At 46.7% G+C, this 25287-nt stretch overlaps 2 protein-coding genes across 4 annotated transcripts; one reads left to right on the forward strand and one right to left on the reverse strand.

Moving 5' to 3' along the window:
- Window positions 1–271: 271 nt before the first annotated feature.
- On the reverse strand, window positions 272–12131 carry LOC132386391 (zinc finger protein 226-like). Of its 3 annotated transcripts, none has more exons than XM_059958643.1 (3): window positions 11992–12131; window positions 10859–11026; window positions 272–7350 (listed from the first exon to the last, which is right to left on the reverse strand). In XM_059958643.1, exon 3 carries the CDS (start codon window positions 6946–6948, stop codon window positions 5386–5388), a length of 1563 nt encoding a protein of 520 aa, XP_059814626.1. In that variant the 5' UTR covers window positions 6949–7350; window positions 10859–11026; window positions 11992–12131; the 3' UTR covers window positions 272–5385. The 3 variants fall into 3 exon arrangements, with proteins under 3 accessions (XP_059814626.1, XP_059814627.1, XP_059814628.1); XM_059958644.1 differs by lacking the exon at window positions 11992–12131 and adding an exon at window positions 11677–11691; XM_059958645.1 differs by lacking the exon at window positions 10859–11026.
- A 5199-nt stretch (window positions 12132–17330) lies between these two features.
- LOC132386387 (uncharacterized) lies at window positions 17331–21536 on the forward strand. The gene is made up of 4 exons (XM_059958635.1): window positions 17331–17666; window positions 17737–17866; window positions 20977–21163; window positions 21432–21536. Exons 1-4 carry the CDS (start codon window positions 17339–17341, stop codon window positions 21534–21536), a joined length of 750 nt encoding a protein of 249 aa, XP_059814618.1. The 5' UTR covers window positions 17331–17338.
- The last annotated feature ends 3751 nt before the right edge of the window (window positions 21537–25287 follow it).

Consider the following 25287-nt stretch of genomic DNA (forward strand, 5'->3'; position numbering starts at 1 on the left):
TCCTCCTGTGAGGTATAAATGTCCTTACAGTGAATTCTGATATGCTGGCATATCGGGAGTCTGAAAGGGAAAGGGAATCAGTAAGGGGCTCAGGACAGAGTTTTAACAGAAGAACATGTTCAGGGGTAAAGGGGTACAGGAGCTGTCTAATAGATCGTTTTATTTATTTATTTTTTGTTTGTGTGAACTCACAGAAGGCGACTGAGGAAGAAGCTTGTTGACGGAGGATACCCAGAGGCGAGCAGGTCAGGCACAGAATCAGGAATTGAATTGAATTGACTTTATTTCATACATTCATGAGGAGTATGTCTCCATCTAAATGTGCAACGTGCAATCATAGTAATTTATAAGAGTTTATAATAATTAAAACAGACAATGTAATATAGAGTACATTCAAGTCAGCGTCAGTTCATCAGTCTGATGGCCTGGTGAAAGAAGCTGTCCCAGAGCCTGTTGGTCCTGGCTTTTATGCTTTTATGGTGGTAGCAGCTGGAATAGAGTGACAGAGATGTTATTTCCTTTGTCACGGGTATAGACAGTCGTCTCAAGTGAGGAGCTTGTGTGGAGATGCAGCTTCCCTGGAGGTGGAGGAAAGAGGACACACCAACAGGTGGAACCAGCTGTGGGAAGACATGGTTTGTCAGGTCTGACGATGAGCTGAATGTACCATAACCTTCAGACTGAATCAGAAAACCATTCCGAGGGTATTTGAAATGTCAGAAGCAGGGGAGATGTGATCACATATGCAGAGAGCAGGGTTTGTGTCTACAGAACCTCAGTGAGATGGATCAAGTGCAGGGTTGAAAGCACAGTGTTTGATGCGGGATTTAATCACTGATTGTGACACTGTGAGAGGGTTAGTTTTGCTGTAAGGCAGCAACATTAATGGAAGACACAGGAACTTCATCAATTGCCAGTTATTCAGCAAAAGTGACCAATCTCAATGCTACCTTGACAGAAACAGATACTTCCAATGGTGACAAAGGGGTTCAGTATGGATTATTTTAGGTTGGAGAGGGGTGTGGAGTTTTGCAATCAATGCCTTGCGGTGCCACCATCGTTAATTGAGCATGTCCGGAGTGGTGGATCAAACAGCACGGAAACAGGCCTTTGGTCGGCCATACCTGTTCTGACCATCCACTCACTGTCTACACTGGTCCCATTTATCAGCACTTGGTTCACAGCCGACTGTATCTCGGCAGTTTCAATGCTCATCCTCTTCGTAAATGTTGTGAAGGGACCTGCTTCCACCACCACCTCGGGCAGTGAGTTCCAGATTTCAGCTACCCTCTGAGTGAGAAATCTCCTCCTCAGATCCCTCTGAACCACTTCATCCTCTGCTTAAATCCATGCCCTCTGATCGGTGACATCTCTGTCCCAGGATCGTGGCCGATATGGGCATCAGTGAGTTCTTTCATACGGTTCAGCATGGTAAGTTGCTGTCGAAAGTTAGATCACACGGGGTCCAGGGAGAGCTGGTTAACTGGATGCAGAGTTGTCTTGATGGTAGGAAGCAGAGAGTGATGGTGGGAGGCTGTTTATTGGACTCGAGGCCCGAGCCCAATGAGGTTCCTCAGCGTTACACCCCATTGCTCTCATTATTCATTGATATTTAATTATATTTGGATTTGCATAGTTGGTTGAATTCTGTGCTCTACTTGATCTTTCATCGATCATGTTACTATTCTAAAGATTTGCTAAGTATTCTTGTAGGAAAAGATATCTCATGGTTTTATCTGGTATCTGACTATATAAAAGTTATGTACTCTGATAATAAAATTTACTTTGAACATCAACCATTGCTACTTGTCATCTGGATCAGTAATCTGGTTAAGAATATACAGGATATGGAGAGTAGGTTTGCAGCAAGTTAAAACGATTAATTTTACTCAAAAAATATTAAGTATAAACACTCCGCTCTGTTTCCCTCTCCACATTCAACCACCCCTCCCTTTACTGTCTTCCCTCTCTGCCCCGTCCACTCTCTCATCCTGACATTTCACATAAGTTCCGTGTGAAAGTGAATTATTTTCAGGGAATCTGAAGGGGAATTCTTCACTTTGGTGAAGAGGTTGGTGAGAGTGTGGAATGAGCTGCCAGTGGAAGTGGAGGATGTGGGTTTGATTTAGACACTAAAGAGGGATTTGGGTGAGGACGTGGGTGGGAGGTGTATGGAGGCTCTGATGCAGGTAGCTGGAAATGGGCAGTAACAACAAAAACAGGTCAGCATTGACTAGAAGGGCTGATAGGCCTGTTTCATTGCTGCTTGGCTCTGTGATTCTAATAATATTGTGGTTTGTAATTTCCACAGTTAGTACATTGCTACTAATGTCCGAACCCAGAAATTTGCCCAAACAAGAATTGAAAGACTCTTGGCTGGCTAAAAAAAGTGTCTGCAAGCTGTGATACTTGCCAAAGGGGGTGCTACTGAAAATGTAGGGCGCCCAAACATTTGCTTCTGGCCCTTTTCCTTTTTTTGTTATTTTGAAACTGTAATAGATTGAAATAAAAATGTAATCTTGCTTAAATATTAAAGAAATGTGTCATCTCTAACTTTATGCCTTTTGGAAATCAGGTTGTCTTTTACTCGCTGATCTATTCACATTAGCAGAACTTTTGACAGGGGGTCAAAAGCAAGGAAAATCATTGGGAAAATCAGATCGCTACTGGAAGAGTGGATTGGGAAAATCAGTTCTGCACTGGATCTCAAGAGAGAGAATTTCTAGAATGTCTATGAGATGGCTTTTTAGAACAGCTTGTTGTTGAGCCCACTAGGGGATCGGCTGTACTGGATTGGGTATTGTGTGATGAAACAGAGGTAATTAGAGAGATGGAAGTGAAGGAACCCTTAGTGATGACAACATGATTGAGTACACTGTGAAATTTGAGAAAGAGAAGCCAAAATCAGATGTGTCAGTATTTCAGTGGAGTAAAGGAAATTACAGTAGCATGAGAGAGGAACTGGCCAAGGTTGACTGGAAAGGGACACTAGCAGGGAGGACGGCAGAGCAGCAGTGGCTGGAGTTTATGCGAGAAGTGAGGAAAGTGCAAGACAGATATATTCCAAAGAAAACTAAGTTTTCGAATGGATAAAGTATGTAACCGTGGCTGACAAGAGAAGTCAAAGCCAAAGTAAAAGCAAAGCAGAGGGCATACAAGGAAGCAAAACTTAGTGTGAAGACAGAGGAATGGAAGTTTTTTTTAAAAACTTACGAAAGAAAAGTAAGGTCATTAATAGAGAAAAGAAGAACTATGAAAGAAAGATAGCAAATAATATCAAAAAGGATACTAAAATCTTTTTCAAGTATATAAGGAGTAAAAAAACAGGTGAGGTAGATATAGGACTGAAAGAAAATGATGTTGGAGAAATTGTAAATGGAGATAAGGATATGGCGGAGGAACTGAACTGACTCCATGTGTGTATATGCAATTATGATAAGAAATACAGACCATAAAACTTAAATGACAAGCTGGCTCAGAAAAATAAATCATCACTCTGGATGAAAACATTAACCAGTGAAATGTGTATGACCCTCCATGGGAGACATCCCAATGATCTGAGCAGACGAGATGGTGACAAGGAAGCATCGAGCACCTGACTGAGAGTTGGAGACTTCTTCCCAGAAACAGAGGAGTTCCTTGCGGAAATACAGGACGAGGTGGGTAACAAAAGTAAAACAAATCGAAACTTCATGAAATACAAACAAACGAAGCAGTAAGTGCAGAAAAGGCCAAGAGAAACCAGACACAGTCCAACACATTCTAGGATCCTGCTGCAGTTTAACTCAATCTGATTACTTACGCAGGTACAATCAAGTGGCAAATATCTTTCACCAAAATCTTGCTTTAAAATACAAACTCATGAATGCCCTCCATCACCTCATGAAAACACCATAAATTCAAGCCTGATCCAGTTTTAGAGCCAAAATCTTGCAAATTATATGATCATCAATACATTATTTCAGATAGGTCAATCCATCTGGTTATAATATTACAGGATAAACAAGCAGGAACAACTCCCCCAATAGATAAAACCATTCCTAACACACATGTTCCTCAGCCAGTGGAACACCTCACCACAGGTAGTGTTTGTGTCATCAGTCAGATAACCTAATTACTTTCTCTGTCAATCTGCTTCCAAATGTCATTCGTTGACATGCCCTGTTGCTGAATCCCCTCTCCTCATCATACGTTCTCACCCCGAACATCGTCCAGGGCCCCAAATTCTGCTCTGTGCAGACCTCCCTCTGGTTTCTGACCCAGCTTCATTGAAAATCCAATTGATGACTTCCCACTCTGCTTTCAGTCTTTAGAGGACAGTGGTGTTCGCTAACAACATTTTAGAAGTGGGGAAAGTGACCCATAATGTGGACATGAGTCGTGATTAAGGAGGTTAACTCCCAATGTCATTCTTCCTCAGCCCAGAGATTAGAGGGGCAAAGAACATCTCAGACAGAACTGCAGTCAGCTCGACTTCTTCAGTCTGCAAGAAATTCAAGGGAAACATATTCACCCACAGAGTGATGACTATTTGGACCTCATCCCAGGGAGAGTGAGAGGTGAACAACAGGGGAGGATTTGAAAGATCTGTTGTGGAACAGAATCACTGGCAGGGTTCAGCCAGCCTGAGTTGACTCTCTACTGTACACTAGGTGTGTTATAAATTCACTAAGTAACAGAGACAGTGCTTAAGATAGAACTGATTCATTTGTCACAGATCTAGTCCCATTAAAGGTGAATATGCAGCAGAAGAAACTCCTCCCAGGCCCAGTGACCAGGGTGCAGAACTGGGTGTGGTGAGCAGCAGCAATAATTGCAGAGTTCAACACTTACAATCACTCTCAAAATAGCATTCAGCAATGGTGATGGACAAATATCCAGCATGAAGCTTATTGAAACTTTCTCCCCTGTGTGAATCCGGTAGTGTGTTGTAAGTGTAACACACTGTAAGGTTTCACTGCTAATGTAATGACCTCTCTGTAATGTTTCACTGCTGAGGTAGTGGTTTCTCTGCAGCAGCAATGTTTAGGATACAACTAGAGATAACAGGGTTTTGGAGTGCTGGGCTATCCAATGACAGAAATGTTCTTTCTTGTGAGTCTGAATGAGAGAATTTCATGGGCTTTTGTTGTGGAGAGATGAGAAGCCACAAATGGGGAGAGTGGGCCCTTTTTTTTTACTTTACTAACCCTTTAGTCAAAGTAAGAATTATGAATCACATCTTGTGTACTGTTTGTTATTTTGGGGTATTGATATGTAACAGGGGACGCGGCGCAGCATCCACACACATTTGGCCGAGCTAGGGGGCTATCACCCCCTATATTAAGCTGCTAGCCGGAGTGAGAGTTACATAAGGTTAGATGACTGAGTGAATACATTCCCACATTAACAGGAGGTTAATGGTCTCTCTCCAGTGTGAACTAACTGGTGTGTCAGTAGGCGAGATGACCGAGTGAATCCCTTCCCACAGTCTGAGCAGGTGAATGGCCTCTCACCTGTGTGAATTCGCTCATGTACCTTCAATTGAGATGATTGAGTGAATCCCTTCCCACAGAATATGCAGGTGAACGGCCTCTCCCCAGTGTGAACTGACTGGTGTGCTTGTAGGCCAGCTAACTGTGTGAATCCCTTCCCACAGTCTGAGCAGGTGAATGGCCTCTCCCCAGTGTGTACTCGCTGATGTACCTTCAATTGAGATGACCGAGTGAATCCCTTCCCACAGTCTGAGCAGTTGAATGGCCTCTCCCCAGTGTGAACTAAATGGTGTGCTTGTAGAGTAGCTAACTGAATGAATCCCTTCCCACAGTCTGAGCAAGTGAACGGCCTCTCCCCAGTGTGAACTCGCTGATGTACTTTCAGTTGAGATGACGAAGTGAATCCCTTCCCACAGTCCAAGCAGGTGAATGGCCTCTCCCCAGTGTGAACTCGCTGATGTACCTTCAGTTGAGATGACCGAGTGAATCCCTTCCCACAGTCTGAGCAGGTGAATGGCCACTCTCCAGTGTGAACTGACTGGTGTGTCAGTAGGCAAGATGATAGAGTGAATCCCTTCCCACAGACTGAGCAGGTGAATGGCCTCTCACCAGTGTGAACTGAATGGTGTGCTTGCAGGCTAGATAACTGTGTGAATCCCTTACCACAGTCTGAGCAGTTGAACGGCCTCTCGCCAGTGTGAACTGACTGGTGTGCTTGCAGGCCAGATAACTGTGTGAATCCCTTCCCACAGTCTGAGCAGGTGAACGGCCTCTCCCCAGTGTGAACACGCTGATGTACCTTCAGTTGAGATGACAAAGTGAATCCCTTCCCACAGTTTGAGCAGGTGAATGGCCTTTCTCCAGAGTGAACTGACAGATGTACCTTCAGTTGAGATGACCGAATGAACCCCTTCCCACATTCTAAGCAGTTGAACGGCCACTCTCCAGTGTGAACTGACTGGTGTGCTTGTAGGTTAGCTAACTGTGTGAATCCCTTCCCACAGTCTGAGCAGGTGAATGGCCTCTCCCCAGTGTGAACTCGCTGATGTACTTTCAGTTTAGATGATGAATTGAATCCCTTCCCACAGTCTGAGCAAGAGAACGGCCTCTCCCCAGTGTGAACTGACTGGTGTGCTTGTAGGTTAGCTAACTGTGTGAATCCCTTTCCACAGTCTGAGCAGTTGAACGGCCTCTCCCCAGTGTGAACTCGCTGATGTACCTTCAGTTGAGATGACGAAGTGAATCCCTTCCCACAGTCTGAGCAGGTGAACGGCCTCTCCCCAGTGTGAACAGACTGGTGTGCTTGTAGGCCAGCTAATTGTGTGAATCCCTTCCCACAGTCTGAGCAGGTGAATGGCCTCTCTCCAGTGTGAATTCGCTGATGTATCTTCAGTTGGGATAAGTAGGTGAATCCCTTCCCACATTCCGAGCAGGTGAACGGCCTCCCCTCAGTGTGAACTCGCTGGTGAGCCATGAAGTCAGATGACCGAGTGAATCCTTCCCCACAAATTCAGCAGATGACCAGCCTCTGCCCAGTGTGAACTGACTGGTGTGTCCACAGGTGGGAAGACGACTGAATCCCTTCTCACTCACAGAACAGGTGAATGGCCTTGTCCAGTGTGAATTTGCTGATGTACATTCAGTTGAGAAGACCCACTGAATCCATTCTCACAGTCTGAGCAAATGAACGGCCTCTCCCCGTGTAAAATTTCCGCTTTGCCAGTCGGTCAGATGACCAAGTGAATCCCTCCCCACAGCCTGAGCAGGAAGGATGATCGAGTGAATCCCTTGCTCCACTTCTTAAATATCTGGACAGAGACAGCAAAATTGGCATGTTGTGTTCGAAATTCCCGTAGATAAATTCCTTGTTTTTAGCCTGTAAAAAGATTTACAAAATCCATCAATGTGTGTGGGGCAACTTTTCATATGAGTTCACTTGAGTTGTCACGGTGTGATCTGGCAACACACTCTTACAGTGAAGTTCAACCCAAGTTGGAGAGAGAAATCATCTTCTAACTGGGCACAGTGCTGGTACCTGGAATGACCATCGAACTCTCTGATGCTCTTCCTGTCTCTTTAAGAATGGGGCATCTCTCCCATCTCCAATCTGTGACCTGGCTCAGTTTGACTCTCGCCATTGGTATTGCTCCCTCTTCCCACTGAGCAGCACGGGCTCCTGGCCCCACTGTAACTGAAATACTCTCACACAAATAGCCTGCAGTGCATTCCACGCACCCACCACTCTCTGGGTAAAAATCTTACCCCTGACATCCTCTCGGTATCTATTTCTAAGCACCATAAAACTATGCCCCTTCGTGTTAGCCATTTCAGCCCTGGGAATAAACCTCTGCCTATCCACATGATCAATGCCCCTCATCATCCTATACACGTAAAAAAAGGCTCTAAACATAAACAAGGACATTGTACATAGCTTTGGGAAATTGTCAGAAGTATACAAGATTATGAGGGTGTAGATAGGGTAAATGCAAGCAGCTTTTTCCACTGAGGTTGGGTGGGATGGCAACCAGAGGTCATGGGTAAGTGGGGAAGGTGAAAACTTAATGGGAACATATGGAAAAGCTCTTTACTGAAATGGTCGTGAGAGTGTGCAATGACATGTCAGCACAAGTGGTGAATACGAGCTCGGTTTCGCCATTTCAAAGAGGTTTTGATGGAAGCCTGGATGGTAGGTGTATGGAGGGCGATGGTCTCAGTGCAGTTAGTTGCAATAGACAGCTTAAATGTTTTTTTGGCATTGACTAGATGGGCCAAATGGCCTGTTTCTATTTTGAACGTCTCCATTATTCTATGACAGAGAAGCTGGACAAACTTGTTTGGAAGGGAAAAGGTTGGAGTGACAACGGAGCAGCAATGGCTGGAATTTCTGGGAGCAATTCAGGAGCTGAGTGATCGACATATCCCAAGGAAGTGAAAACATTGGAAACCAGGAGTACATAACCATAGTTGAATTGAGAAGCTAAAGCCAACATAAAAGCCAAAGAGAGGGCAAACAAAAGAGCAAAAGCTATTGGGAAGCGAGAAACCAACAGAAGACAATGAAAATGTTCAGATGAGCTCAGGGCATGGATGATGATTAATGAGTCTTGGTAGCACCCAAAAGTCTGAGGCATTTAAAGGAACGAAATATCCGGGGCTTCAATATAGCCAGAAAGCCAAGATTCCCTGCACCAGTTACGTTTCAACTGTTACATTGTTAGGCACATAAAGTCTCTACACCCTCAAAATTTCACTTCTGAAGGCCTCCCACTTACAAAGTACTCCTTTGTCAGAAAACAGCATGTCCCAATCCACACTTGTCAGATCCTTTCTGATACCATCAAAATTGACCTCTCTCCAATTTAGAATCTCAACCCATGGTCCAGACCTCTCTTTTTTCATCTTTATTTTGAATTTCATGGCATTATGAACACTAATTTCTGTCACCAGCCCTGGTCATTGCCTAACAGCTTATTGCACACTTCTACATCGGGAATTTTACGTACCAATTAAGGGCACATTTGACAAACTTTACCCCATCTAGTCCTTTTACAGTATGGGAGTCCCAGTCAATATATGGAAAGTTAAAATCGCTTACAATCTCAACCTTTGTTTCTTGGCATGGTCTGTGACCGCTCTGCAAATTTGTTCCTCTAAATCCCTCAGACTGTTGGGTGCAACCAAGCCCCTATAATGGCCACAATATCATAATTCCCTGTCCTGGGCTCATCTGGCTTTCCTACAATGCTTCTTGCATTGTGCTATACACAGCTCAGCACATTCATCGCACCATGCTCAACCATTTGATTGCTGACTCTGTCTGAGGTCTGAACAATATCTGACTGGTGTCAAGAAAACAAACTCTCCCTCATTATCACAAAAACAAAGGAGCTGATTGTGGAGGACAGGAGGAGTGGAGACACAGATAAGGGCATCACCCTGGGACCAGTGACCAAACGACAGCTTCCCCAGTTTCCGAATCCCCAGTAGTGGGCACTTAATCTGGACTCCACCGCGTTTGAACCCCTTCCGTCAGCGGCCGACCCTCATGTGATTCTGTGCTATGACACTAGGGGGTGCTCATTGAGGAAAGCCAATATTATGCACCCCTCGAGCGAGAGAAGTTCCCAGTCATGGTGATTGGACAGGATTAAGGAAAAGAGGGCAGCACATTACTGGCCGAAGTTCCGGATTTCCTTTGGTGGCAGACAGGACTGGTGGCTCCCCGTACCATCGTTAGGGTTTGCCCTGGGTTCAAGTCAAAAAGCCCAGAGTTCCTTGCCTTCACCCTGAGGAAACAAGCCTCCAGCAGCAAGGGAGACTGGCAAGACTTGGCCGTGGGCCAACTCCGATACTGGAAGGACATTGAGGTGAAGACGGGACATCTGGTAAGACTCTCTTTTAAAATTGACTGAACCCAAGACATTGCACACAATCTCTGCTCAATTTCAGGCAATGAATTTGACTGCACCAACTGCCCCCTGTCTGGATCACCGTGAAAGAAGGACAGACTCTCCCATCCCTTCCTCAAAACCCCCTCTAGCCTGAGGTAACGTTCCCTGAGGATGGAAGCTCTTTTGTGGATCCAGCAGGAAAACGATATTCTGACTATACAATAGTGACGGACAGTGAAGTAATTGAGAAGGCCTCTTTTGAAGCAGCTGTCTCTGCCCAGAAGGCTGAACTGTTTGCTCTGACTCGTGCCTGTATCCCAGCAACAGACTAAAGTGGGAACGTTTACACAGACTCCCGTTATGCATTTGGAATTGTACATGACTACGGGGCTCTCTGGGAACATGGGGATTCCTGTCTTCCTCTGGCCACCCCATTAGTAATGTCACCTTTGTAAACAACTTACTCACCACTCTACAGCTACCTCGAGCTTTGGCTGTTATTTAATGAGCGGCCCACACCTACATGTTGACTGAGTCACTAAATGCAATGCTTTAGCGGATGAGACAGCGAAAAGTGTGGCACAATCCTAGTAGTTGTAGTCTCCTCGGGTTCCCATCAGGCAACCCTCTTGTGTGGAGGGTATCTGGACGGATATATCAGTGGTGTAAGGGGAATTGTTAGTCAGTTAGTGGATTGGGCGGGAACAGTCATCAACTGTTCCTGTTTGAGCGACTAACTGAGTAAGCCCGATGCTTGGAATAAAGAGTTTGTACTTATACAGTCTCTCAGTGACTTTATCCAGATTCGACTTCCACATAATGGGAGTGGTTTCAAAGGGTTGCTGGATGCACATTACCAGACCTGGAGTGATTGCAACTGGGTCTGACGGAGGCATAACTGGTACTTCTGGACATGTTCAGCCTCACTCCAGCTATTTGCTACCTTCCACTGTACAGGTATGAAATGTCTAAAGAACAGGAAGTAAGACTCACCAAAATTTCTCCTGACTGAATCACTGGAATGTCCGAGTCAGTTGGGTTCTCTCTGATTGATGCTCTCAGTCCTCGGGTTGGTTCACTTGTTGCTGCTCCCTCGTCATCAGTCGTGGTTTTCCTCCAGTTGGGGTTTTTCTTCCAATAAATCTCTCACTGCAGGTCTAACTTTAAATTGAAAGATAATGAAGCATATTAACAACAAAAAAGAGAACCAAAAATTTCAGATTCATGTTATTAAGAACAAAACTCACTGAAATTTAAATATTGAAGGCAAATATACAGTAATGATCTCAGTGAGCAATCTTTTATTGTCCCACACACGTCACAAAACGATATGGAATCAGAAGGAGCCATCATTCAGTCATGGTCAGGCAGAAGGAACAGATTCAGATGATTCAATCCTTCTGATCTGCCCCATCATTCAACTATGGTTGATTTTTATTTCAACACCATATTCTTGCCTTCCTCCTGTAACCCTGTAGCTACTTAACAATCTTTAATGTATTAATCTCCCTCATAAATATACCCAAACGGTAGCCTCTACCAAACTCTGCGGCAACAAATTCCACACTTCAGACACCTTTTGGCCAAAAGATTTTTCTCAGCTGAATTTTAACAGGAGGCATTTTTATTCTGAGACGGTGCTGTCAGATTACAGACTCTCCGTCTAATGGAAACATCCTCTCCATGTACACTGTATCCAGGCTTTTTAGCATTCGGAATGTTTACTTAATCATACATCGCCCTCACAACCCCCCACCGTCCCTCTGAACTCCATCGAGCACAGGTCCGGAGACATCAAATGCTCCTCATACATGAAGCCGATCGTTCCTGATATTATTCATGTCAACCTTGTTATCAACACTCCACTTGATCCTCCGTCACAAAGCGGAGGGCGGGGCGGATCTGCGGCACGCAGCCTCACGTGACCTGTTGGTTGGTCTCCCATTTCAATTCTGCGGAAATAGACAGCCTGGGCTCCTGGTTTGAATCGTTCAAAGCAGATTAAGTGAAGTCGACATATTTTTGACGAGCCCAGATAACTGGAAAATAAATGAGTAACTGGCCGCCAGTTCGGGGCTCACGGCCAACATCGGACCTCCCTGCTCGGGATCGGTCTCAATACTCACCAATAGGAAAGTGATATCTTCAGCCCGGACACAGTAATCCAGATCCCCGGCTCCGCGATATACGAGATGAGAAGCCTTTCTGGATCCGGCAGACTTCAGCACCGAGCGTTAAGGAAAACACCCGGAGACAGTGAGCATGCGCGGTGTGGTACGTCATCAGGAGGGCGGGGCCTCAGAAACGGCTGCGCGATGTTGCCCTCCTGCGGTTTAATGGGGTGGGGGGGGGGGGGGAGAGAACTGCATCACGTGACCGGTTTTGGTCTCCCACCCCAGACAGAGATCCAGTTACCCACTACTCTGTGGAAAGAAGCAAACTTGCCGCTCACATCTCCACTCACCTTAAATGTGTTAGACATTTCAACCCCCAGGAAAAATATATCGTCTGTCCACTCTATCTATTCCTCTCGTAATCTTATAAACGTCCATCCAGTCTCACCCCAGCCTGCGCCGCTCTGGAGAAAACAACACAAGTTTGTCCAACCAGGTCGGGCAGCATCCGTCGAAACGAGCCGTCAACGTATCGGGCCGAGACCCTTCGTCAGTCCTGAGTTCCTCCAGCGTGGATGTACGTGTTGATTTGACCACAGCATCAGCAGTGTACTTTGTGTTCGTCCAACCTCTCGTTATAGCTCTCGCTCTCTCATCCAGGCAAGATCCTGCTAAACCTCTTCCCCGCCCTCTCCAAAGCCCCGACATCCTTCCGAGAATGGGGGCGACCAGAACTGTATGAAACACTCCAGATGTGGTCTAACTAATTTTATAAAACTGTGTTACGAACTGTAACGTTTTAGAAACGAACCAGCAGCAATAGAGTTCACACTGGAGTCTGTTTTTGATGTTAAAAGCACTCTCTTTATTGGTCTCTACTTATAACATAGTAAGTTAACGAAAGTTAACAGTGTTAATTGGATATATGTGTAAATATAATTCCCCAGACTATCGAGCCTGAGGAAACAAAGCTTAGAGTCTTGAAATGGTAAAGAAGGAAAGTTCAGAAATCCACGGAATAAATGATGGGAGAGAGATATTTGTGATCCAGAGTGAAATGTAGAGAAAAGGCGGTTACTTCAAAATAACCGTCGACGAAGTTCTTATCCGTTGAATCCGTCCACATACGAGTTATCAGCGAAAGTGACCTGTCACAGGAATACCGTCTTCCAGGGGTTACCACACAACATACCCAGGCAAGGGTTAACACAAGATATTCCAAACTCCACTCCTATGGATTATACGAAGTGACAGCCACACACATTCGTTGTGGTTCTCTCTCTCTCTCTCTCTCTCTCTCTCTCTCTCTCTCTCTCTCTCTCTCTCTCTCTCTCTCTCTCTCTCTCCTCTCTCTCTCTCTCTCTCTCTCTCTCTCTCCCGACTGCCTGTCTGCAGATCGCTCTCTCTCTCTTATGGTTCAGTTCACAGTCAGCGCTGTCAGCCTGTGACTGACGTCATAGTCCCGCCTCCTCACGCCGGCGCTCTTAAAGAAACAGTCACAGTACGACCGCAGGCTCGTAACAGCCGCAACACAACTTCCCGACTTTTGAACTCAATGTTTCAACTAATAAAGACAACCACGCCATTTGCCTTCTTAACCACCCGATCAATCTGCGCAGTCTCTTTCAGGGAGCGATGAACTTGGAATCTAAGATCCCTCTGATCATCGACACTGTTCAGGGATTTGCATTCAACAGTGTACTGTCTCATACATTCGACCTACCGAGCTGCCAAGATGATCATCACGAATCAAATCTCACTGAGATTTCTCAGGTCCTGTTGAATTTATTGCCAAGTGCACAAGTACGGGAAGGTACAGGTACAGAGAAACACTGACTTGTGGCAGCATCACAGGCAAGTACATTCACATAACACACAGAACACAACTTATACGATGCTCTGTCAGTAACAATCTCTAAATATGTTTTATATTATTAACAATATATAAAATACATTGTGTCATGACATTTTGTGTCAATAACAGTCTTGGAAATGTTGAATTTGGTCCCTGTCTCCATTCCTCCTATAATCCACAACCAGCTCCTGTGTTTTTGTCACAATAAGGGAGAGGTTGTTTTCTTGACACCACTGTGTCGGGGTGATGACTTCTTCTCTGTAGGCTGCCTCGTTATTTGGGATTCGGCCGATCAATGCAGTGTAGTCAACAAATTTAATTAGCAGATTGGAACTGTGGGTGGCGACACGTCATGGGAATACAGAGAGTAAAGTAGGGGGCAAAGAGACACCCCTGTGGGGTAAGTGTGCTGAGGGTCAGAGAGACAGAGGTGAGGGAGCCCACTCTTACCACCTGCCGGCGATCTGACAGGAAGTCCAGGATCCAGCTACACAAGGCAGGGTGAAGGCCGAGGTCTCTGAGCTTCTTGTCGATACTTCACGCCTTCGTATGGCTACTGCTCTGCCCATGACTGCAGCGAACTTCAGAGAACATCAGAGAAACAAGCCTCCACTCCAAGGACTTCCTACATTCCCCTCCCTCGGAAAAGCAGGCCATGTACTCAAATAACCTCATTACCTGGACATTTTTGCTGCAAACCCGCTCTCCCATCGGGGAAGAGATACAAAGCCTTAAAGCGCGACACGCCCGGCTCAAGGACGGTTTCCTGTCTACAGTTACAAGCTAAATGAATGATAAAATGGACTCGACCTCACGATGTAACTCGACGTGACTCTGCACCATATGTCTAGTGATTGTTTTGCCAGTTTCATTTTTCATTTTTAGAATATTTTTTACTGATGCATAATCTTCTACAACTATATAATGATGCAAAACGTCAATAGATTAGTATGTACACAGTTAATAAAGCTGAAAAAAACTGATCGTATAATATAAAAATGGGAAAAAAATATATAGAAAAATAAGAGAAAAAAGTGTCCCATCTAACGCGGAAAAAAACCCAGTAACCAGAAAAAAAGGGGAAAAGTCCATTAGGAATGAACCCTCCGGAGCAATACGTTTGACCATTACCTAAATTTTTAAAAAAAGAATAATCAACCGTCATTTCACACTTATAAAAAAAATAAAATTGGACGGAAACCATATAGCATAATTCAAATTAAATGATAATATTTGGCAAAAGAACCCCATCTTCTCTCAAAATCGAATCGAGGATCAAAAGTTCTACTTGTATTTCTTCCAAACTAAGACATAACATTCCTTGAGAAAACGATTCAATTAATGTAGGGGAAGAAATATCTTTCTGTGGCGACCCATTTCCTGGCACATCCGAACCGACTCACAATTAGATAGCCTACGGGGGTTTGCGAGCACAGAGCTTTGGAGCCTCTGCGCCATGGGGGGCAGGTTGAGGGAGGCTTAAAAGTGAGGCTGAAGATTTCGAATAAAGTTTTTTCCTTCGACTGCAGTTACCGACTCCGTGTCGTAATTTTAGCGCTGCGTGTAGCACACCGCTACAATTGGTGACCCCGACGGTCCAAACGATTTTTGGACCAGAAATGACCGACGCCGCCTCTGTTCATGCAGTTTCGTTGAAACGGCCGGGTTTCTGGACACAGCGCCCGGACCTATGGTTCCAGCAAGCCGAAGACCAATTCTACGTTCGCCAGATCACCTCAGAAGATACCCGCTACAACTACGTGGTGAGCTCCCTCGACCAGGACACAGCGGCCCAGGTCGCGGAGTTCGTACAGTCGCCCCCGGCAGACGGCAAGTACACGGAATTCAAAGCCCTGCTCCTCAGGACTTCGGACTGTCACGGCGCGAGCGGGCTGCCCGTTTACTGCACCTGGATGGCTTGGGCGACAGACCTCCATCGGCTTTAATGAATGAGATGTTGTCTCTCGCCAGCGGACACACACCCTGCCTCATGTTTGAGCAGGCATTCCTGGAGCAGCTGCCCGAGGACATACGCCTGCTGCTGTCCGACGCGGATTTCAATGACCCCCGGAAGGTGGCAGCCCGGGCGGACTTGCTGTGGAACGCCAAAAAGGTGAGCGGGGCGTCCATCGCACAGATCACCCAGCCACACTCCCGGCAGCAAACCAGTCCAGGCCCGGCCGCAGAGCCCGCCAACCCCCGGCCCAATGAACACTGGTGCTTCTACCACCAGCGGTGGGGCGCAGAAGCCCGCCGTTGTCGCCCGCCCTGCAAGTTCCCGGGAAACGCCAGGGCCAGCCGCCGCTGATGGCTACGGCGGCTGGCCATCGGGATAGCCTCCTGTATGAGTGGGATAGAAGGTCGGGACGCCGGTTTTTGGTCGATACTGGGGCTGAGATCAGCGTTTTACCTCCGACAAAGGACCTATGGCACCCGTCAGGTGCAGCTACAGTTCGGCTCCAGCCAGTTGACGTGGGACTTCACACTGGCCGCCGTAGCCCAACCGCTTCTGGGTGCGGATTTTTTGCGGGCTCACAGCCTACTGGTCGACCTGCCCAGGAAGAGACTGGTACACGCCGAGACCTTTCAGACGTTCTCCCTGGGTGCAGCCCAGTTGCCAGCCCCTCACCTCGGCTCCATCACGCTGTCCGACGACTTCACCAGGGTCCTGGCGGAGTTCCCATCGGTTCTGGCACCGCAGTTCACAGCGGCCATGCCCAGACACGGCGTACAGCACCACATCCCGACCCAGGGACCACCCCTCCACGCCCGCGCTCGGCGGCTTCTCCCGGACAAGCTCCGACTGGCGAAGGAGGAGTTCCAGAGGATGGAGGAATGGGGATCATCCGGCGGTCCGACAGCCCATGGGCCTCCCCCCTGCACATGGTGCCCAAAGCGACGGGGGGCTGGAGACCGTGCGGCGACTACCGCAGGCTGAACGAGGCTACCACACCGGACCGCTACCATGTGCCGCACATTCAGGACTTTGCAGCAAACCTGCACGGCGCACGGATGTTCTCCAAGGTAGACCTCGTCCGAGGGTACCATCAAATCCCGATGCATCCTGACGACGTCCCCAAAACGGCTTTCATCACCCCGTTTGGCCTTTTCGAGTTCCTCCGCATGCCGTTCGGCCTGAAGAATGCCGCACAGACGTTCCAGCGGTTAATGGACGCGGTGGGACGGGACCTGGACTTCGCGTTCATTTATTTGGATGACATCCTCATAGCCAGCAGCAGTCGTCAGGAGCATCTGTCCCACCTCCGTCAACTCTGCGCCCGACTGAGTGAGTACGGTCTTACAATCAACACCGCCAAATGCCAGTTCGGACTCAATACCATTGACTTCCTGGGCCACAGGATTACTAAAGACGGGGCAACCCCTCTGCCCGCTAAGGTAGATGCGGTCCGCCTCTTTCCCCGACCCACCACGATCAAAGGCCTTCAGGAATTCGTAGGTATGGTGAATTTCTACCGCCGCTTCCTCCCTTCAGCTGCCCGGATCATGCGCCCCCTGTTCGCCCTGATGTCGGGTCCGAGCAAGGACATTACCTGGGACGAGGAGTCCGCCGCCGCTTTCGTTCAAACGAAGGAAGCTTTGGCGAACGCCGCAATGCTAGTACATCCCAGAATGGACGCCCCTACCGCCCTCACAGTGGACGCATCAAACAGGGCAGTCGGTGGGGTGCTGGAGCAACTCATCGCAGGTCGCTGGCAACCCCTGGCGTTTTTCAGCAAACACCTGCGACCACCCGAGCTCAAATATAGTGCTTTCGACCGGGAACTGTTGGCGCTCTACCTGGCAATCCGGCATTTCAGGTACTTCCTAGAAGGTCGGCCCTTCACCGCGTTCACGGACCACAAACCGCTTACCTTTGCGTTTACGAAAGCGTCCGACCCCAGGTCGTCCCGCCAGCAACGCCACCTGTCCTACATCTCTGAATACACGACGGATGTCCGGCACGTCTCGGGTAAGGACAATGTCGTGGCGGATGCTCTCTCTCGCCCTACCGTTCATGCCCTTTCCCAAGGGGTAGACTGAGGCACTGGCAGAGGCGCACCTGGCGGATGATGAGATTCCGAGTTACAGAACCGCAGTCTCCGGATTGCAGCTCCAGGACCTCCCCGTAGGCCCGGGTGAGAGGACCCTACTCTGTGACGTCGCCACCGGCCAGCCCCGTCCCGTCATTCCGACAGCCTGGCGGCGCCGCGTTTTCGACTCCATTCATAACTTGGCGCATCCCTTCATCCGGACAACTGTCCGGATGGTTTCCAGCAGGTTCGTTTGGCACGGACTCCGCAAACAGGTCAGTGAATGGGCCAAAACGTGCATGCACTGCCAGACGGCCAAGGTGCAGCGGCACACCAAAGCCCCACCGCAGCAGTTCCATCCCGCCCACCGGCGTTTCGACCACATTCATTTGGATATCGTGGGCCCCCTGCCAGTGTCGCGCGGAGCGCGGCACCTCCTGACTATCGTGGACCGGTTCACAAGATGGCCAGAGGCGGTCCCGCTCACCGACACCACCTCCGAATCTTGCGCCCGTGCCCTGATCACCACCTGGATATCTCGCTTTGGTGTACCGGCCCACATTACCTCCGACAGAGGCGCCCAGTTCACCTCCAGCCTGTGGTCAGCTATGGCCAGGCTTTTGGGGACACAGCTGCACCACACCACTGCCTACCACCCACAGTCGAACGGACTAGTGGAGCGTTTCCACCGTCACCTGAAGTCGGCCCTCATGGCACGCCTGCGAGGAGCCAACTGGGCGGACGAGCTTCCCTGGGTCCTACTCGGCATCCGCACAGCGCCCAAGGACGACCTGCACGCCTCGTCGGCCGAGTTGGTATACGGCGCGCCCCTGGTCGCCCCCGGGGAGTTCCTACCAGCCCCAAGGAGGCAAGAGGAAGATCCCGCAGCAGTCCTGGGCAGACTACGCGAGAAGCTCGGTAACCTGGCCCCCATACCCACTTCACAGCACGGGCGGCACCGACCTGCGTACCCAAAGACCTACAGAACTGTACGTTTGTGTTTGTACGAAGGGGCGGGCATCGGCCACTGCTGCAGCGGCCATACGAGGGGCCGTTTATGGTGCTCCGGAACAACGGGTCCACGTTCGTGCTGGACGTTGGGGGGAAAGAGGAGGTTTTCACGGTGGACCGCCTCAAACCGGCCCATGTGAACCTGGCGCAACCGGCCGAGTTTCCGGCACCTCTGCGCAGAGGCCGACTTCCCAAGCAGGTTCTGGCCCAGACTGTGGACATTGGGGGGTGTATCGCCGGTTCTGCGGGGGGGGGGGAGGGGTTATGTGGCGACCCATTTCCTGGCGCATCCGAACCGATTCACAATTAGATAGCCTACGGGGGTTTGCGAGCACAGAGCTCTGGAGCCTCTGCGCCATGGGGGGCAGGTTGAGGGAGGCTTAAAAGTGAGGCTGAAGATTTCGAATAAAGTTTTTTCCTTCGACTGCAGTTACCGACTCCGTGTCGTAATATTAGCGCTGCGTGTAGCACACCGCTACATTTCCGTAATAAAATAGCCCTTCTTGTCAGTAGAGTAACAAATGCAATTACATGTTGATCTGAAGATGAAATACACTGAATATGATGTGGAGCTATTCCAAATAGAACAGTCAATCTATTAGGTTGTAAATTAATTTTCAGAGCTTTAGAACTTGTAGAAATAAAAGATTTCCAAAACTATTTTAATGAAGAACTTGACCAGAACATACGTGACAAAGTAGCTACTTCAGTTTTACATCTATCTCAGCATTTGTCTATACTAGGAAATATTTTAGATCGTCTCTCCTTTGTTAAATAATAACGGTGAACAGTTTTAAATGGAATTAAACAATGGTTGGCACATTCAGAAGAGGAATTTACATTTTTAAAAACTCGAAGCCAATCTTCATTAACAAAGGTCATATTAAGTTTTCTCTCCCAATCTTGTTTAATCTTTAGTGATAGGTTCTCGTTTGGTATCAAAAATAAATGATACATTCTGCCAATGGAACCTTTCACAAAGGGATTCAATTTCAAAGTGGTATCCAACAAATCAGATTCTTGTAAACATGGAATCTTAGGTAAATAATGTTGTAAAAAATGTCAAAACTGAACATATTGAAAAACATGTGTATGAGCGAGAGAAAATTTGTTAATTAACTCTTCAAAGATCATCAATCGGCCATCACAAAATAAATCTGTAAAAGAAAGGATCCCTTTAATTTTCCATAGGAGAAAAATGGGGTCAGTTGTTGCAGGTATAAATGAGAAGTTTCGATGTAAAAAACTAGTCATCTTAAATTGTTTAAAATTTTTTAAAACACGAAACTGAACCCAAATCCGTAGGGATTGTTTAATAACCGGGTAAAGATTTAAATTTGAAATTTTAAAGAGCTGTAAAAGTAATGGAGCTCCTAATATTGAAGTTAAATGAAATTGTTTAACTGCTTTTAATTCCAAATCAACCCACAATTGATTTTAGTTCTTATCAAGACAATATAACCAAAAACAGAATTGTCTAATATTCACAGCCCAATAATAGTCTTAAATTAGGAAGTGCAAGTCCATCATCTTTTTCAAACTTTTGTAAATGATACTAATTAATTTATTGTTCCAAATAAAGGAAGAAATAAGTGAGTCAATTTGATCGATTTTTTTTTTAGTTAAAAAGATAGGTATATCTTGGAATACATATAAAAATCTAGGTAAAATCATTTTCACAGCATGAATACGACCGATTAAAGAAAAAGTAAGTGGATTCCATCAGGAAAATTGTTGTTTCCTGGAGACCATTAAAGGAAATGTATTCGCTTTGTAGAGATCTTTATTTTTTTTTACTAATTATAATACCTAAATGTATAACGTTATATAAAATACATTGTGTCATGATCAATATTAAAATGTGTATTTTGTGTCAATAACAGACTGGAAAATGTTGAATTTGATCCCTGTCTCCATTCCTCCTGTAATCCACAACCAGCTCCTGTGTTTTTGTCACAATGAGAGAGAGGTTGTTTTCTTGACACCACTATGTCGGGGTGATGACTTCTTCTCTGTCGGATGCCTCGTTATTTGGGATTCGGCCGATCAATGCAGTGTAGTCAACAAATTTAATTAGCAGATTGGAACCCGCCACTGCAGATCAAGAAGGAACAATATACGAATTGTGGGTCTTCCTGAGTTGGTCGAAGGCAATCGACCTTCAGAATGTTTTCCAAAGCTGTTCGCTCGTTTGTTTTCTGACGTTTTGGAGACTCCGCCTGGAATAGACCGGGTACACCGAGCCCCGGTGTTTAACTCCTCTTCTCAACAGAAACCTCGACCTGTGGTAAGTGCTTTTCATGGCTTTCAAACAAAGGTTACCATAATTCGCCAATATCGTCGGTTAGGTATGATGAAGAAGATAAGATAAGGCTGGTCGAAGATTATTTGCCCGGGGCATTAAATGAACGTTTTAAGTATGAAAGAAAAGTCATGGCTGCGTTATGTAACAGAGACTATAAACCTTCTCTAAATTACCCCGCTCGCCTCAGGATCATTTTGAAAAAAGAAATGTTGTCTTTCATCCACTGACATTCTTTGTAAACTTTTAACAGTGTAAAGAATTCAAAGGATTTGTCGATAGGAATATCAAACACAACTTCACGTTAGCTCCGCTGTATCTATCAGGTCGCCAGCGCTTGAGTGCCACCGGTCCTTGAAAGTGTAGACGGAGATGCTGGAGAAGACAGCGCCCCACTCGCTGCAAGGAGAGCGCGAGCACGTGTCCATCTCCGTGATCTGATTGGATACATCGCCATGACGTTTAGCAGTGTGACGTCATTCACTGGCTCTCATTTTGGAAGGGATTCAGTGGCACATCGCAGATACACCAACAGCTTCGCTCTGGGAAGCGGCCGTTCACCTGCTCCGTGTGTGCGAAGAGACTCATTCAGTTAACCCACCTTGTGATGCTCCGGTGAGTTCACAATAAATAGAGGCCACATTTCTGTCCGGAGTGAGCAAAGAGTTTTACTCAATCATCCCAGCTGCTGCAACACCAGCAACTTCACATCAGGGAGGAAGTTCAAATCAGCTCCGTGTTAAATGTTTAACCATCACGGTGACTGAAGGCAGCTGCTCATCGTAGCCAGGACTGAACCCTGGTCACTGAGCATTGGAGGAGTCCGTTCTGCTGATGTTAGCCTTAAACTAGACTGGTGTTTAATATTGTGGATCTGTGAAAGATAAATCAGTTTTATCAAATCCCGTGTGTCAGGTACTTACAGTCTCCACTACACTCACTATGTACACTAGAGAGGGCACTCGGCCCATCTGGTTTCAGCCCATGTTTCTGTTCCGTATCAGTTTATGAAAATCTATCCCTGCCGTTCCCCTCTCGCTCTCCCTGAGATGACAGGTTGCAACTAGTCACCACTCCGTGGGATAGGAAATTCCCCTTGAATTCCATAGAATCACAGAAATCTACAACACATTACAGACCTTTTGGCCCACAATGTTGTGCCGACCACGTAAATTAGTCTCTAAACTGCTTAGAATTACCCTACCGCATAGCCCTCTGTTTTCCTAAGCCCCATGTACCTATCTAAGAGTCTCTTAAAAGATCCTATTTTATCCGCCTCTACCACCGTCGCTGGCAGTGCATTCCATACACAATCACCACTGTTGTTTAAAAATCTTAGCTCTGACATCTCCTCTGTACCTACTTCCAAGCAGCTTAAACCTATTCCCCCTCGTGTTAGCCGTTTCAGCCCTGGGAAAAAGCCTTTGACTATCCACACGACCAATGCCTCTCATCATCTTATACACCTGCATGAATTCCCTGCATGATTTTTGCCCGGGCTGAACAAGACGATGAGCTCACTGTGGTTGTGACGTTGTTCAGGGCTCCGGACGAAGTTGGTTAAACTCCTTCTTCCCCGCTCTTTTTAATGTTTTCAGTCATTCTCACTAATTTCAAAGGTCTTCGCTTCGAACTGCTGGGTTGTTAATGAACATCTGAAGTCTGACAGCAGACTAGCGAGTGAATGGAGCAGAGTCAGAAACCAAGTTGCCAGTCAGGGATTTGGGGCTCCAGAAAGAGATGGGGCCTGGAGTTTACGAGGAGGAGGAAGAAGAGAAACTGAACCTGTAGGATGTGGCTACGAATGAAAGATCAGACACATTTGGAAACTGCTTGATTGAAAAAAAAAACTGGTTAATTTCTGCAAAATACTGGAGGAAATCAACAGATCAGGCAGCAAATGTAGAGAGGAATAAATAGACTACGTTTAGGCCGAGACCCTTCAGCATGCCTAGACTGTGTACTCCTCTGCTTAGTTGCTACCTGAACTGCACAGTTCCGCCAGCATTGTGTGTGTGTGTGTGTGTGTGTGTGTGTGTGTGTGTGTGTGTGTGTGTGTGTGTGTGTTTCTAGCAACTGCGGAATCTCTTGTGTTTTATATCTGCCTCTGTAACGAGAGGCATTAGATAAATAGAATGCCTGTTGATATTGAGTATATTGTTTTTGGGAGCCGCTTTCCACGTTAAAACAGCTGCTGAGTTCTCTACACAGAAAAAAAAACCCTGAGGTGTGGACATGAAACCGGTGCTAGCAGGAAAGTTTAATGGCACCGCGATTACCCATAAAGCCCTGAGTTTAAAATTTCGCTGTTTCTGAAGCAACGATCAAAAGTGCAGGCATCAAGGTCGATGACGTCACCGAATAGCACGCATGCGCGCCGTACACAAAGGACCTCCGGAGGATCGGTAAAGGTAAGAATGATTTTTCGGGCTGCTATCTTAAACACCGACTGAGGGACATTTGCTGTGAACTCTGGACATCATAGTCCGCAATCCTGGGACAGTCCTGCTCTCTTCCCTCTCTCTCAGCCCCGCGATCCGTACACGGGCCCCGGGGAGCTTCCGGCCGCTAAGGGAATGGGAACCGATGGATCTCTCAGACAGAGCTGAGCTCCAGCTATCTAAAATGCAAGGATTAGGAACTCGGAGAAAGGGAACAAAATCTTTTACATCAGCAGTTGAGAAAATCACCTTTGTTCTATCTCCGATCACAAACAAGAGAAAATGTGCAGATGCTGGAAATCCAAGCAACACACACAAAATGCCGGAGGAACTCAGCATTAGGACTTTTTTCAATAGATGCTGCCTGGCCTGCTGAGCTCCTCCAGTATTTTGTGTCAGTTGCTTGAGCTACCTCCTCTAGTTCTGCACTTTTCTACCGGTGAGAACATGTTTTGTCCCGTTCTCTCTGGGTACGTAATGATATCAAACACCTTTGCCCTGGGCAACAAGTAGCTTTCACATCACAAATGTGCCAGACTCCAGTGAGGCAGACTACTGCCCTTCCCTTCATATTCATTGGCATTGCATTCACTGAGTTCACCACCATCAGTCACTTGGGAGAGGGTTCAGGGGAAATATTTATATACAATACAGAAACTGGTGTTACAGTATTGTGGTGATGCAAAATTTGCTGGAGAATTTGCAAGTGGGGAGTGATATTTGGAAATCTGACCTTTGAAAGTATCATTTAGCAAGCAAATCACATATGGACGGTTTGCAAAAGTTCTAGTGAGAAAATCCTTCATAACCCACAACAGGCCTGTTACATAGTTTGTGTGAGAGTGCCCATGAACTCGATCAAACCCAGAGGAGATCAAAGTTTTTATCGACAGTGATTTGCTAGCTGTTAAAAGAAATACCTCCCTATTTAAAATTCAGTGTGCACGTCTTGTTGTCAGTGGGTAAAAATTGCACAGCACAAGGTGTTTTGGCACACCGGTCATTACAAATTAGACGGGACATTGGTGGGAAGGTGGGGAGACTTCCAGTGCCCCTGATACCATCACCTATAAGATGTGCATCCAGCTGCAGCCTGTAACCCTGAGCTTTAAGGAGCTGGAGCTGGAAATGGATGAATTCTGGATCATCTAGGAGTTGGAGGGGGTGATAGTTATAACATCAAGAGAGGTGAGTTACACCCAAGGTGCAGGACACAGTAAACTGGGTGAGAGTCAGGAAGGGGAATGAGGTTAAATAGCCATCACAGAGTACTCTTGGGGTCATCTCATACAACAACAGGTAGACCACTTTGTAAACTGTTGGGGGGATTACCTGGCAGAGGAAAGTCAAATGTCCATATGTTCTCAACCCCAGATCCATTGATATCAATAGGGGTTAGCCTGTCTCCATTCCTTTTGTAGTCCACAACCAGTTCCCTTGCTTTTGTGACATTGAGGGAGAGGTTGCTTTCTTGACACCCAGACAGATGTTGTTCAGAACTCAGATAGAGTCAGCAGACAAAAGGTTGAGCATGGTGCGATGAATGTGCTGAGCTGTGCATATCACAATGCAAGAAGCATCGTAGGAACGCCCGATGAGCTCAGGACAGGGAATTGTGATATTGTAGCCATTATTGGGACTTGGTTGCACCGAATACTCTGAGAGATT

The sequence above is a fragment of the Hypanus sabinus genome, unplaced genomic scaffold (assembly GCF_030144855.1).
Source record: "Hypanus sabinus isolate sHypSab1 unplaced genomic scaffold, sHypSab1.hap1 scaffold_1138, whole genome shotgun sequence".
Lineage (NCBI taxonomy): Eukaryota > Metazoa > Chordata > Chondrichthyes > Myliobatiformes > Dasyatidae > Hypanus > Hypanus sabinus.

What these genes read in the sequence shown, in the direction of transcription:
- LOC132386391 (XM_059958645.1), bottom strand. Translation starts at nt 6,948, where the DNA reads ATGGCTCACCAGCGAGTTCACACTGAGGGGAGGCCGTTCACCTGCTCG.
- LOC132386387 (XM_059958635.1), top strand. Translation starts at nt 17,339, where the DNA reads ATGCGCCCCCTGTTCGCCCTGATGTCGGGTCCGAGCAAGGACATTACC. An exon ending in TTTCAGGTACTTCCTAGAAG is followed by an intron (nt 17,667 to 17,736) that starts GTCGGCCCTTCA and finishes GTCCGACCCCAG; the next exon opens with GTCGTCCCGCCAGCAACGCC. An exon ending in AACAGAAACCTCGACCTGTG is followed by an intron (nt 21,164 to 21,431) that starts GTAAGTGCTTTT and finishes AACTTTTAACAG; the next exon opens with TGTAAAGAATTCAAAGGATT.